This window comes from Prionailurus viverrinus, chromosome D4 (genome assembly GCF_022837055.1).
Source record: "Prionailurus viverrinus isolate Anna chromosome D4, UM_Priviv_1.0, whole genome shotgun sequence".
In the NCBI taxonomy this organism is placed as follows: Eukaryota; Metazoa; Chordata; class Mammalia; order Carnivora; family Felidae; genus Prionailurus; species Prionailurus viverrinus.
This window is the reverse complement of record NC_062573.1, coordinates 57,461,755-57,476,673: the sequence shown is the minus strand read 5'-3', so window position 1 is coordinate 57,476,673 and position 14,919 is coordinate 57,461,755. Positions and strand designations below refer to the sequence as shown.

At 42.9% G+C, this 14,919-nt stretch overlaps 1 protein-coding gene and 1 pseudogene across 2 annotated transcripts in view; one reads left to right on the top strand and one right to left on the bottom strand.

Moving 5' to 3' along the window:
• Positions 1-862: 862 nt before the first annotated feature.
• LOC125149816 (ATP synthase subunit ATP5MJ, mitochondrial-like) lies at positions 863-1,045 on the bottom strand (annotated as a pseudogene).
• A 2,931-nt stretch (positions 1,046-3,976) lies between these two features.
• The window catches only part of HABP4 (hyaluronan binding protein 4), a 40,327-nt gene continuing 29,384 nt past the window's right edge, over positions 3,977-14,919 (top strand). Inside the window, exons 1-2 of one of the 2 annotated variants that reach the window (XM_047829091.1) lie at positions 3,977-4,427; positions 10,064-10,226. In XM_047829091.1, the coding sequence (XP_047685047.1) occupies positions 4,070-4,427; positions 10,064-10,226 (521 nt within the window). In that variant the 5' untranslated portion in view covers positions 3,977-4,069. Of the gene's footprint in view, positions 4,464-10,063; positions 10,227-14,919 lie in introns of both variants that reach the window. The other variant, XM_047829090.1, reaches the window with a different exon arrangement.

Below are 14,919 nucleotides of genomic sequence, written 5' to 3'. Positions count from 1 at the left end.
AGCTTGTGGGTTCGAGCCCCATGTCGGGCTCTCTGCTGACAGCTCAGAGCCTGCAGCCTGCTTCCAATTCTGTGTCTCCACCCTCTCTGCCCTTCCCCTGCTCGTGCTCTGTCTCTCTCTGCCCCTTCCCTGCTTGTGCTCTGTTTCTCTCTTTCTCTCAAAAATAAATAAACATTAAAAAAATTTAGAGGATGACAGGTCCTCTCTCAAGTGGTAATGGTCCCTTGTTGTTGCTTGGTGATGGGCAGCCTAAAGTTGCCGGAGACATCTGGTTTGAAGCAGTGCTTCTCAAAATATGGTCTCTGGTACATGTGGTAATTCTGGTGCATAAAGAATCTTTGGAAATTTCATTCCTCTCATAATAATGAGGGCTCATTATGACTCTACCTAGTCTTAAGTGTGATTCAAAATGATGATAATAATAATGTTGATAATGACTTTCACTGAGGACTCACTTTGTGCCAGGCATGGTGCTCAACACTTCATATGCATTATCTGACCCAGTTTTCACAATAACCCTCAGAAATAGGTATCATTATTTTTTCCATTTTACAGATGAGAAAACTGAGGCACAGAAATAAGGAACAGGTCCAAGGTCACAAAACTAATTAGTGGCAGAGCCAGGATTCAAATCAGGATAGAACTCCAAAATATATGCTTTAAATATTGTGGTAGAATCACATAAAATTTACTGTTGTAGTCTTTTTTTTTTTTTTGTACATCACAGATACATTTATTCATGCCACAAAAGAAATAATACATCTGCAGGTGCACAGCGATACTCCATGTTCCCATCTAACAGCTGGCTGAAATTTACAGCCAGACTGATGTCCCATCTGATGTGTACGCCAGGTAAAGCTGGTTAATGATGACCATGAACAGGTGCCGGACTCAAAGCTTTCCCAGCTTTACTTCTTTTATCAGCACAACTGATTTTATAAACAATGAAGCCCATCAATCCCCTTCCTACCTAAACCTCCTGGTTAGCTTGGACAGTGTGGGGCCTCATGGGGACCTAAACATTTTTAACAAGGATTTGAGGCATCTCAGTGCAGGACCCCTGTCTCAGGCTGCCCCAATCCTCATAGCCAAAAACTCGGAAAGGTGTGCTATTGTAGCCATTTTAAAGTGTACAATTCAGTGGTATTTACTACATTCACATTTGGTACAACTAACACCACTATAAATTCCAGAAAAATTTCCTCACCCCAAAAGGCAACTTCATGCACCTTAAATGGTTGCTCCCCATCTCCTTTCCCCCCTACCCCTGGCAACCACTAATCTGATTTCTGTCTCTATAGATTTGCCTATACTGGACATTTTATATAAAGGGGCATACAATGTGTAGCCTTTTGTATCTGGCCATAATGTTTCAACATTCATTTATATTGTAGCATGTATAAGTACCTCATTCCCTTTTATACACAAATATTAATCCATTGTACCACATTTTGTTTATCCATTCATCCACTGATGTATATTTGGGCTGTTTCCACCTTTGAATATTGCAAGCAGTACTGCCACGAACACTCATGTACAAGTTTTTGTTTGAACACCTGCTATCAATTCTTTTGGGTAAAAAGAATAGGCTTTTGATCATAAACCTCTGCTGACTCCAAAAAGGAGATGACTGAATATCTTAAAATATTCATTCAGCAAATATTTACTGAGAACCTACCACACAACTACCCAGAATTTGAAGCACTGGGCATGTAAACTGCAACAAATAAGAAAGCAATGAATGACAGGCATCATCCCTATCCTCCTCAGGAATGACAGAAAATTAAATGAGTAAAACACAAACCTGGCAGCAGTCATGCTGGTGATGACTCACCTGAGCAAGAAGCTCTAAGGTGATGCTTTTAAATCAAGACAAATAAGGGGCGCCTGGGTGGCGCAGTCGGTTAAGCGTCCGACTTCAGCCAGGTCACGATCTCGCGGTCTGTGAGTTCGAGCCCCGCGTCGGGCTCTGGGCTGATGGCTCAGAGCCTGGAGCCTGTTTCTGATTCTGTCTCCCTCTCTCTCTGCCCCTCCCCCGTTCATGCTCTGTCTCTCTCTGTCCCAAAAAATAAATAAAAAAAAAAAAAATCAAGACAAATAAAACTAAGAGCAGATTAAACAATAATGTTATTTATCCTCTTACATAATAAATCTGAGGTAGGGAGTCTTCCCAGTGGGATAAATCAGCACCAAGGAATTAGGTTTTCTCTACCCTTCTGCTCTGCCATTCTCATAGCTGCAATAAGGAACAGCAACTCTAGGCATTATGTCTTCCTCACATAACAAAGAGCAGAGAACAGAGGTGGGAAATAACAGATCCCTTCTCAATCCCTTTTTAGATATAAGAAAAATGTTCCCAGGAATCTTCCATAATAGTTCCCCTCAGGGAAGATTTGCACCAGGAGCTTATTCCTACACCAATCATTGGCAAGGGAATGGAATTAGAGTGCATGATTAGGATTAAGCAAGTTTGAGGCTGATAAGCCCAGCTTCCCCTGGGGCATACAGCCACCTGATGTCCTAACAAAATACAGGTTCTGGGAAAATGTAAGAGGAAAAGGAAGGAGTGGGATAGACAGACAGGTGCCAGGCAAAACTTCCTGGAGGACTGTCCAGTTCAGAGTCCTCTGAGTTCCAGTTCTCAACTGAAAGAAAAAAAAGGGGGGGGGGGTGGTGCCGGGGTGGCTCAGTCGGTTGAGTTCGAGCCCCGCGTCGGGTTCTGTGCTGACAGCTCAGAGCCTGGAGCCTGCTTCGGATTCTGTGTCTCCCTCTCTCTGCCCCTCCCCTGCTCATGCTCTGTCTCTCTCTGTCTCAAAAATAAATAAAAACATTAAAAAAATTTTTAAAAACCCTCAATATGTCCAAAACTAACTCATGATTCCCATCAAAATGGTCTCCTCCAGTGTTCTATCTCTTTGGAATGCACCACCATTCCAGCTGCACAAGCCAGAAATAGGAGTCATCATACCCTCTTCATTTCCCTCAACACCCATATCTAACGCATCACCAGGTCCTGTTGATACAACCTCCCAAACAGCTCTTGAATCAATGAGTCTCTTCACCTCCACTCAGCCATTCTAATTCAAGTCACTGTCATCATCAACTCTTCTCTGGAGTTCTGCAACAATCTTTTGCTTGGTTTCCTTACATCTATTTGGACCTGCCTCCAACCTAGTCCTTCACATTGCAACTAGAGTAGCCTTTTCAAATACATGCTTAGGCTTAAAATTTGCTTCCTATTGCTCCTAGGGGGGAAAAAAAAAAAGGCTGTCCCTCAGCTCTTTGCAATCCAGTTACAATGGTATCCTCTGAGTTTCAATGGGTTGTGCTCCATCCCACCTCAAGACATCTTCACGTGTGGTTGCTCCTGCCCCTGTCATCCTTGGTAGTATGTCAGTTTAACCGTCACTTCCCAGGGAAAGTCTTTCCAGGCCTCCTAATTAGGTCAGGTCTCTGCTACTGGCGCGTAGAAAAGTCTGTCCCTTCCTTTACCGCACTCTTCTGTCTCTAGACTAAGATCCGCAAAAACACGGAGCTAGTATCTCTTACAACATAATGCCTGGCACATAGTAAGTGTTCAATATGTAGTTGAATGGCTAGATGAACATATGAACTTCAAAGATGAGTGGCCCATAACCAATGTGTATCCAGCGCCAGAGAGAATACAAATAATGGCCGTGACCCACCCGCACAGCGGGGCCGCCCGGACTACAAGACTCGTTGTTCCTCCCAGTAGCTCCGCCCCTGTGCCCCGCCCCTCTCTGCTGAGTCGGGGGGAGGGGCATAGAGGTCGCGTGACGTGACAGCCTCCGGCCGCTGATTGGGCTTCCAGACGCGCCGACTAGGAAAGGGGGCGTGTCTGCGTGTGCTGATTGGCTGTCGGGCGGTGGCTGGGCGGGCAGCGGCGGCGGCGGCGCGGGGGCGGGCGCGGGGGCGGGCGCGGGGGAGGGCCGGGACCGGGCAGTGCTGGGAGGGCGGTAGCAGCGGGCGGGATGGGTCCTCGCCGCCGGTTTTGCTGAGACTCGCTCGCGTGGGGTGCCAGCGGCGGGCCCGCAGTGGCCGCGGCGGCATGAAGGGCGCTCTGGGGAGCCCCGTGGCCGCGGCCGCCGCAGGCGCCGCGATGCAGGAGAGTTTCGGCTGCGTCGTGGCCAACCGCTTCCACCAGCTGCTGGACGACGAGTCGGACCCGTTCGACATCCTGCGCGAGGCCGAGCACCGGCGCCAGCAGCAGCTGCAGCGCAAGAGGCGCGACGAGGCAGCGGCGGCGGCCGGGGCCGGCAACCGCGGCGGCAGGAGTCCGGCCGGGGCCTCGGGCCACAGACCTGGCGCGGGCGGCGGCCGGAGGGAGTCCCAGAAGGAGCGCAAGAGCCTCCCGGCCCCTGGCGCGCAGCAGCCGGACAGCCCCGGGGGCGGCCCGCTGCCACCCGGTACGCGCGCCCCGCCGGGCACCTGGGCACCCCCGGGTAGGCGCAGTGGGCGGGAGGAGAAGGAGAATGGGGTCACGGAGGTCACCCCTCCTCTGCCGTCCCTCGACCCTCACTGTGAGACCGGGGTCAGAGGGTCTTGATCCAGAAAGGGAAGGGGCTCCTGGGAAGACGGGTTAAGTTGAGGGTCCTTGTGGCGGAGGAAGGTAGGAAAAGAGAACGAGAGGGGGTGTCACGCCCCTTCTGGCCTTTTCCAGCCCCTTGGGCGGGGGGCGGCGTGCTGGCTTGGAATAGGGGTCTCAGAATCCCAGAACTGAGCGATTACAAGTTGGGCAAAGTTGAGAGATAATGTTGGGGTAGTGTTTGTCGGGATAACTAGGGTCGCTACCCCGGGCGCTCAGATCTAGAGCTAGCAGGGACGGTCTCCATCCTCCAGCCCAACCTCTGCAAAATTCGGGTCGGGAGGTCAGAAGAGAAGCGTGGTGGGGAAGGAGGGAGGGTGAGCAAGGAGGGCGCACCCGGCCTCTGGGGGTGGTGGCGAGAGCCCAGGGTGTGTGAGGAATCGTGGGGATGAGGGGCTCGGGCCTCTGTGATGGAGCGAAGGCCTGGGTGACCGCGGGGGCGGGCTGTGACGTCAGGGCCGCGAGCCGAATGCGGCGGGGGCGGACGCGGGGTCCCCGGCTCCTGCCAGGCTCCGTGCTTTCACCCCATCCTCGTACACCCCATCCCCTTACTGTAGCTTCCAGCAGTCAGCCGGCATCATTTTTCAATACAGCATGTTGTGTCGTTGGGACGTGTAACTTGTCATTAAGTCAGGCTGCTTTAAGAAAAGCGTTTTTTAACCTTTAACCCTTTTAAACAAGAATATTCAAAGTTCCCCACAACCTATTTAGCCAGGTACCTCTGTCCGCATCCAGCGAGGGAGGGTACCTAAGAGTCGTTCATCACCTGAACTGCATCAGTTCATAGTCTGTAAGACTCCACCTGTATTTCCTCTGTTTTCCTAAAATAAAGCAGTGGTCCTAAGGTTTGCTTAAAAAGGGTGTTAAGATTAAGATGTGTCATTCGACCACTTGAGCCAGTGTTTGGCATTGTATTCAACTGGGCTTTGCTGGCTTGTTCCTTGCTTGATGACAGTTGTGCATCCCAGCCCTGAGATTACAACTCTGATTTAAGTGTTGGGTCTTTGACTCGTGCAGCTAGGTAATGTTTGCTTTACTTTTGTCTGTGAAAACTTCAGTCCAGCAATATCCCCTGAGAAATAGAAAATCAAGTCACTATAATAAAGATATTGAAAATTATTTTCAATGCTTTTGGATATTTTAAGACCCCATGCTAGTAGGCCAGCACATTTATGAGCCTATTTAAACAGTGAATGAGACGTGAGATATATTGTACGTTTTGTGTTCTGATTTTTCTCATAAATCTATTTAGATACAGTAATGAAAGAATTGACTAAGGCTAAGCTTTTCCTCTCCCTTTTCTTTTTAACAGATGAAAATAATGTATTTTATCCTTTAAAGTAGTGTGAAACTGCAGTTAGTGATGTTAATATACTGCTTTTTAACCTTTTTAATATTAAAAATAATGAATTTTTATCTTATAACAAACATTTATAAAATTTTTGTAAATTTTGAACAATTCTGAAATGTATGAAGTAAAGCAAAAATCTATTTTTATTACTGGTTAACACCTTGTATTTATGTACAAACAGAGCTATTTCTTTTTTTCTAAATTTAAATGATATGTAAACTGAGTTGCAGCCTGCTTGTTTAACTTGGCATTGTAATCTAGTGGGTTTATAACTTTTTTCTGTCAATTGTTCATAATCCAGATGACCTGGGTTTTGAGATCTATATTAAAGATTCTTAGTTAATTTTGTAGGTAGGATGGAAATTTTGTCATCCTGGTTCTTTTTCAAGTTAAATGTTATTTCAGGAGCAAACAGCTCATTAATTTCCATTTATGTAGTTAGTACTAAATTTATAGAGAGCTACTCTCTCAAGGTTTTGTAGCCCTAATTAATATGGACTGTACCTTTCTAACATTCAAAATTTTTAATTTAGTTAGAATATTATAAATGAATGCTCAGTGTAGAGAAGAATCAAAGTCAAAACATGTTTGACATATAATGGAAATATTTTTGGATGTGAATGTGGAAATCACAAGATTTTCCCATGGAAACAGAGGTTTTTAATGCCCTTCAATATTTAACCCTTGGGTGAGCCTTGTTTTATAAACTCGTTACTGAAATCTACAGAGACTGTTTTCAGCTTTGCTTTTCCTAGCCTTTCAGAACTATTGTCTTTGAGTGAAAGCTCAACTTTGTTTTGTAGGAAATCTTACTATAAATTTTATTGTATTCTGCCCCTTCATATGGGCTTGGGTTTAGATCAGTGATCAGACAGCATATGCCAGCGTTTTATTGGAAAGGGCTAGAGAAATTCAGTGTTTGCATTATCCACTTGGAGCTGCTGACCCAGCACAGAAAAACAAACTAGGTTCAGTTGCAATCTTGATCGCTTAGCACTAAATTGTGGGGGGAAAACTGGACCCCTTTTATCTTTGGGTTTTGGGGAGACAGATGTTTGCAGTGTATTCATAATTTTTCTAATAAATATCCAGTTACATTTAATGGTATTTTTAATGTTTGTTTTGAGAGAGAGAGTGCACACATGCGTGTGCACATGAGCAGGAGAAGAGCAGAGAGAGAGGGAGAGAAAATCCTAAGCAGGTTCCCTGCTGTCAGTGCAGAGCCCCAAGTATGGCTCGATCTCATGAACCGTGATAGCATGACCTGAGACCAGATCAAGAGTTGGACACTTAACCAGCTGAGCCACCCAGGTGCCCCTATATAATTTTTAAAATTTTATTTTTTAAGTTTGTACACCAAAACTTTGGAAGAAGTTTTAATATAAAGTATGCAGTAAATGTCATTTTAAGTTTTGAATGGTGAATTCCAAATTTAATACAATAAAAAAAAAAAAAAAAAAAACAAACCTTGAGGAAGCAAAGAGGTAGGATAAGCTCCTAAGTAATTTTGTAGCTGAGTGGAGATACTAAAGGTTTTTTTTAAACATTTTTAACGTTTATTTATTTTTGAGAGAGAGAGAGCGTGAGCAGGGGAGGGGCAGTGGGAGAGGGAGACACAGAATCCAAAGCAGGCTCCAGGCTCTGAGCTGTCAGCACAGAACCTGATGCGGAGCATGAACCCACAAACCATGAGATCATGACCTGAGCCGAAGTCAGACACTTAACTGACTGAGCCACCCAGGTGCCCCAGGTTTTATTTAAAGATAGGTTATAAATAGGAAATTTGAAGCTGTATTAAAATAATGTTTTTGCATTGAAGGAAAAGTATTGTCACTATTGACATATCAGCTGATTGCTGTTGTGTCATACTCTATTACAATTTTCAACTTGTTAGATAATAAACTTCCAAAATAACATTTTCTACCTCACATTCCAAATTTGATCTCTATTACCTGCCCTCATTTGGCATTGCATACTCCCGGGACAAGTGTCACTCTCTGTTTTGTTTCTGCAAGAGAAACAATGATCTATTATGAGAAAGATAACATCTTTCCCATTTCCCAAACACGTCACAAGCTCAGATTGTAACATCAGTACAGGATGCAAATCCGATTTAAGGGACATTAACTTAAGACTGAACTTAGATTTATTGTGGAACTTTTCACATTGAAAAAATACTTTATGTTAACAAGTAATAAATTGCACAATTTTATGTTTGTGGTGTCACAGACTTGACTTCTGCTTTAAAATGGAATCAGTAAGATACTGGAACTATGTTACTATGTACATGTGCCCAGTATAAAGTTCAGATAGAAGCTATTCAGTAGGAAGACAGAAAAATATGTGTAAACATATATTCCTTAAGAGTTGCATATATCTGTCTAAGAGAGGAATCCGGGACTTGAAAAATTACTCATTACTTCAAATACATTTAATATTTTGATGGCTCAGTTGGTTAAGCATCCAACTTTGGCTCAGATCATGATCTCATGGGCCCCTACAACGCATTTAGGCTCTCTGCAGTCAGCGCAAAGCCCACTTCCCATCCTCTGTTTCCCACCCCACCCCCACCCCTTCCCTGCTCATGCGCGCTCTCTCTGTCTCTCAAAAATAAACATTAAAAAAAATTTTTGATAGCCATACAACCAATGTGAAGGGTATAAATTATACCAAGGAAAATCGAAGCTACTGTAATAAAAATGGTACATCATGTTTGAGATGGAGAGCTTTTAATATCTTTTTTTTTAAGAAAAATAAGATGCATTTTTAGAAGATGATTTAAGAAGTGACAAAGTTCCTTACAACGTACTTACCAAGTGTTAGCTGCTTTCAGACATAGACTCTGCTTAAAATTTTTAAAGCATCAAAACTAGAGAGGAGTAAAGTGAGAGAGAGGCCTGGAGTGGCCCTGGCTGGGTGCTGGCCTTTCTGTGAAAGAGAGATGCCCCCTTCCAGTGCTGTCCCTTGGATCAGTTGGTAGATAGCAGTTTGGCCTCACATTGAAAAGTATGATCATAAATGTATAAATTCCATCAAAGATCAAGAGAGCAGGAAAATCTGTTTTCAAACAAAGATAACAGCAGTACAGAACTGTATTTAGAAACGAAAACCTTAGTAGCCAATGATAAACCATAGTTTATCTGAAAGTACAATCTGACATACAGGGCATTTATCCTTTAATATTCTGTATGGAGTGTAGCTACCATGTTTTAATAAAACTGCTGTTGACAACTGTAGTTAATTTAGCAAATGTGTGTATCCATAGCTGTCACAGTCATTGTGAGTTACCTGTAATTATAGGTTGGTTGGTGTAGTTTATCTTATATTTTCTAGGACAGAAGGGAAAGAAAACCTAAGTATCTTAAAAGTTTTATGAGGAAATACAGTTGACCCTTGAGCAACCAGGGGGTTAGGTTGAAACCAGGTTTCAAGCCGTGCAGTTGAAAATCCACATATAACTTTGAACTTCCCCAAAACTTAACTACCAGTAGCCTACTATTGACTGGAAGCCTTACCAGTAATAGTCAATTAACATTTATTTTGTATATGTAGTATATATTCGTAGGGCAGATAAGCTAGAGAAGAGAAAATGTTATTAAAATTATAAGGAAGAGGGGCGCCTGGGTGGCGCAGTCGATTAAGCGTCCGACTTCAGCCAGGTCACGATCTTGCGGTCCATGAGTTCGAGCCCCGCGTCAGGCTCTGGGCTGATGGCTCAGAGCCTGGAGCCTATTTCCGATTCTGTGTCTCCCTCTCTCTCTGCCCATCCCCCGTTCATGCTCTGTCTCTCTCTGTCCCAAAAATAAATAAACGTTGAAAAAAAAATTTTTTTTTAATTTATAAGGAAGAGAAAATACATTTACACTTCTGTACTGCATCTGAAAAATTCTGTAAGTGGGCCCATGCACTTCAAACCTGTGTTGTTCAAGGGTCGATGGTAGTTGACTGTGGGCTACGATGATATCCATAACTTTTTTCTTCTCTGAACGTTTCCAAACTTCCTGGATTTTCCTATGAGGTTGACTTCTAGAAAAGTGGAATTTAAAACTCCCTGTAGGTGTGCTTTCATGGACCTGGTGTCCCAGCTGTTCCTTCTGATTTGGCAGGCCAGAAGCGAGCTCCTAGAAGAGGGGAGCAGCAGGGATGGAATGACAGCCGGGGGACGGAGGTGACACTTGACAGAGCAGAGCGGAGATCCTACAGGGAATATCGACCCTATGAGAGCGAGAGACAGGCAGACTTTACATCTGAGAAGTTCACGGATGAAAAGTACGTACTGCAGACCTTGGTCAGGAGGGTGGGGGGAACCAGGAGGGTTTTACTAGAACTGTTAACCTTTGCAACCTTGGCAGTCACTTTAGGTGACACAGGAAGGATCTTCCATTTATTTCTTGGGTGACCTTAAGTCTTGGTTCAGGAAATGATGTAAGGTGAAAAATGAGTTATTTATTGGTAACTACACAAAGCACTCTTGTAAAGAAAAAAACTACACAGGAGTCTGTTAAACTGGTTAAATTTTCTTTTGCAGTTGAAGCTAAGCATAATTATGGTTTTGATTTAACATTACTAATTTAGACTACTAACAAATTTAAACAAGTTCCTAGCCCCATGGTTAGGTCACTTGGCTATCATGATGACATTTTAAGAAAAACTGATACAGTGTATAAAACCAATTTATGGCTGCCATACCTTCTTCTAGAAAGTGCTCTGATCTGGAAGGTAGTCTTGGGCTGGTGCAGCCTGACACCGCTCCTGACCACCCGTGCCTGCCTGTACACACGTAGCGGTTCTTTGTGTCTTATGCTTGGCCCTAACAAGACAGATGCTTACTGCCTAAAGTTTGTGTTAAATTATTCAACCTTCATAGCACTGAGTTTAGATTAAACTGAAACAACTTGTGAATCACATTTAAAGGAAAATAGGTTAAAAAAAAAAAGGCTAAAGGAGACTAGAATAGTGTACGTTGACACTATTAGCCGTCAACAGTTTAATGTCAAGGGAGCCGTTATTCCCAAAGTATTCCAAGTTCTTGACTATTGATTCCATTTAGGATCCTGGCTACAAGTTTTAACCAAAGGACATGTAAAAACTATGTTCATTAAAACACCACCTCATTAAAACACCACCCCTTCCCCCCAAAGACCCCCAGAAGTCCAGCAGAGAGTAGCTCAGTCTGAGAAGGCTGAGCAGCTGGTGGGCATACTCCCACAGATGTATTCCCTAGAAATTACATATTGAGAACATCAGGCTAGTGTATCTGCCACCATATTGGAGCGTGAGGGTTAGAGAAAGGCTTAATTCTGCTATTTTTGGAGAGTACTTCAATTTTGCTGTGTAATGGCCATAGTCTGCTTGCTTACAGAAAGACTTCTGGATCAGAGCTGCTTATTTGGGGAAGCATATGTGTATTTTTTTTTTCTCACTTCAGGGATTTATTCTGTGGAAATAAGGAAATTATAGCTCAAAAGCACAAACTCATGTTTCCAGCTTTTTTTAGTAGCAAAACTATGAGTCTTTTAAAAGGATGAGTATATGCTAACACAAAATGATGCCTATTAAGTGAAGTCATACATGAGGATAGGGGTAGAGTGGGATATGGGATTATGGAGGGATTTTTCTTTTTTCTTTAAAAATAACTTCAGATTTATTGGGGTGCCTGGGTGGCTCAGTTCGACTTCGGCCCAGGTCATGATCTCATGATTCATGGGTTCAAGCCCCGCATCAGGCTCTGTGCTGACTGCTTGCTCAGAGCCTGGAAGCTGCTTCAGATTCTGTCTCATTCTCTCTCTGCCCTTCCCCTGCCCACGCTCGTCTCACTCTGTCCTTCAAAAATAAATAAATGTAAAAAAAAAAAAATGAAAACTTCAGATTTATAGAAAGTTGCAAGAATTATACACAGAATTCCCATATACCCTCATCCAGATTCCCCAACTGTTAACATTTGCTTTATCATACCCCCTCCCTCTCTCTGCTTCTCTCCTTCCCTTACACACACACACACACACACACACACACACACACACACACACACACACCTTTTTTCTTTGACATTTAAAGTGCAGATGGGGCACCTGGGTGGCTCAGTCAGTTGAGCATCTGACCTCAGCTCAGGTCATGATCTCACAGCTCGTGGGTTTGAGCCCCGAATCCGGCTCTGTGCTGACAGCTCGGAACATGGAGCCTGCTTCGGATTCTGTCTCCCTTTCTCTCTCTGCCCCTCCCCCACTCATGCTCTGTCTCTCTCTCTCTCTCAAAAATAAACACTAAAAAAAATTTAAAAAGAGTAAAGTGCAGAAATACCTCTTTATCCCTAAATACTTTAAATGTATTTCCTAAAAACATTGTATAATTATCAAACATATTAACCTTGATACATTACTATTATCTAATTCTCTATATCATGTAATCTACAGAGTACTCAAATTTCACCAGTTGTCCTATAATGTCCTTTTAGCAAAAGAAAAAAAATGCCTGGTTCAGGATCCAGTCCAGAGTGTGCACTGCATTTAGTCGTCTTTCATTTGGAACAGCTCTTTACTCTTCCTTTATCTTTGACTTTGACATGTCGGAAGAGGAAGGACCAGTTATTTTGTACAACAGCTCAGAACCGAGTTTGTCTGGAACAATGTCATGCACTTTGGCAGGAATACCACACAAGTGAGGTCTTGTGTCCTTCGCAGTGTATCATGTTAGGTATATGGAGGGAAATTTTACTTTCAAGGAAATGTGAAATTATTTTTGATAAATCATGTGCTATCAGAAAAGATATTTTCCTTAGTTTCTTAAAAAGTACTCTTCTATTAATAAAGATCCATAAGACAATTTGGATAGTTTAGAAAATGCATACAATTATAAAGAAAATTAAAGCCACTTATCTTACCATTTAAGGTAATTACTTTTAACATTTGGACTAATTTTTTCCTTTTTTTTAATACATAGATATACTTAAATATTAAGATGATAATACATATATACTGAGTGCTTTATATTCTTTCTTTTTCCATTTGACATGGTCAAAGTCATTTCCATGTCACTAACAATGTTTGGTAAACATTTTCTTTTAAATTTTTTTGAAAGAGAGCATTTGCAAGTGGGGGAGGGGCAGAGGGATCAGGAGGGAGAGAATCCTAAGCAGACTCTACGCTCAGTGCAGAACCTGTCATGGAGCTTGATCACTCAACCGTGAGATGATGCCCTGAGCCAAAATCAAGAGTCAGACGCTTAATTGACTGAGCCACCCAGCTGCCCTGTGAATTTTTGGTAAACATTTTTTTTTAATGTTTTTACTTATTTTTGAGACTGAGAGAGAGAGAGAGAGAGAGAGACAGAGCACAAGTGGGAGAGGGCCAGAGAGAGAGGGCTAGACAGAATCCGAAGCAGGCTCCAAGCTCTGAGCTGTCATCATGGAGCCCAATGCAGGGCTCAAACTCATGAACTGTAAGATCGTGACCTGAGCCGAAGTTGGACGCTTAACTGACTGAGCCACCCAGGCGCCCTGGTAAACATTTTTAATGGCTCTATTATGAGCTGTTGTGGATGCAGTACAGTGTAATAATTTCCTTAGTGTTGGACCTTCTCTAGATGGAAGTTCTAGAAATGGGAACCCCAGTTAGGGCCATAAAGCAGTGGTTCTCAGCTGGCTGTCATATATTAAAACCTGGGACCCAGTTTGTGCTTCAATGCAAGTTTGGATGGGTGCATGTAGTGTGAAAACAAATTGGAGTCAGGGGGATCTTTTGATATGTAGTGATCAATCACTGTCTTAGTAACCTGTCCATTTACTCTGTCACTAACAATCTGGAGCATTTCTCCTAGCTCTTTCTGCAGAGCTGAATATAATAAACTTTGATCTTGGCTTATTTGATAGTGAAAAATGGTGTCACCTTGCATTTCTGTGATACCTATACATATTTATTGGGCAGAATTATTGAATCTTGATAATCTTAACAGACTGTCTAATTCAGTCCTCTCAATTTATGGATGAGGAAACAAAAACCCGGAGTTTCAGTGATGGCTATTGTGGTCACAGCCAGCTCATGTGATTTTTATTCCACTAAAGCAGAACACATATTTTCACATCGAAGCGGTGTCATAAGTGGTGCTGGGAGTAACTGTCCGTGTGGCTCAGGTGCAGAGATCAACCAGGACACTTCCAGATCACTGTTTTAATGTATAAGGAATTTTTCTTTAGGCTCCAAATGATGAACCTAAGTGAATTCTTTGAACATAGGCTATTAGGAAATTAGCCTACCTCTGTCTAGATATATTTTGACTCTTTCTTTGGCTCTTCTTGAAGGTTAGTGCTGGTCATTCAAAGTCAGTTCCAGTTCTGAAAGAATCACTTACTCAGATGTTTAACTTTTTTTTCCTCCTCATATGGAAATAGTTGAGAAAAATTGGGGTAAAATATACGTAACATAATGTGCCATTTTAGGGGCACCTGGGTGGCTCAATCAGTTAAGTGTCTGACTTCAGCTCAGGTCACGATCTCATGGTTCATGGGTTCAAGCCCCACATTGGGTTCTGTGCTGACAGCTTAGAGCCTGGAGCCTGCTTTGGATTCTCTCTTTCTCTCTGCTCCTGCCCCACTCTCACCCTGTCTCTCTCTCAAAAATGAATAAACATTAAAAAAAATTTTTTAATGTATCATTTTAACCACTTATAAATGTGTGATAGTACGGTGGCATGAAGTACATTCACATTGTTGTGCAACCATCCCCATCATCCATCTTCAGAACATTTTTATCTTCCCCACCTGAAACTCTGTACCCATTAAGCACTAATTCCCCATTCTTCCCTCCACAAACATCATTCCCTTTATCTGTAAAACAGGTACTCATGCCTACTTAATTAGGATTGTTGTTGGAGAGTGGATTACAGGGATGTAAAGCATGATGCTTGGCTGAAATGTTATTTTCCATCCTTTTCCTTGTGAGTACATAACAAATAAAGATTCCTAAGT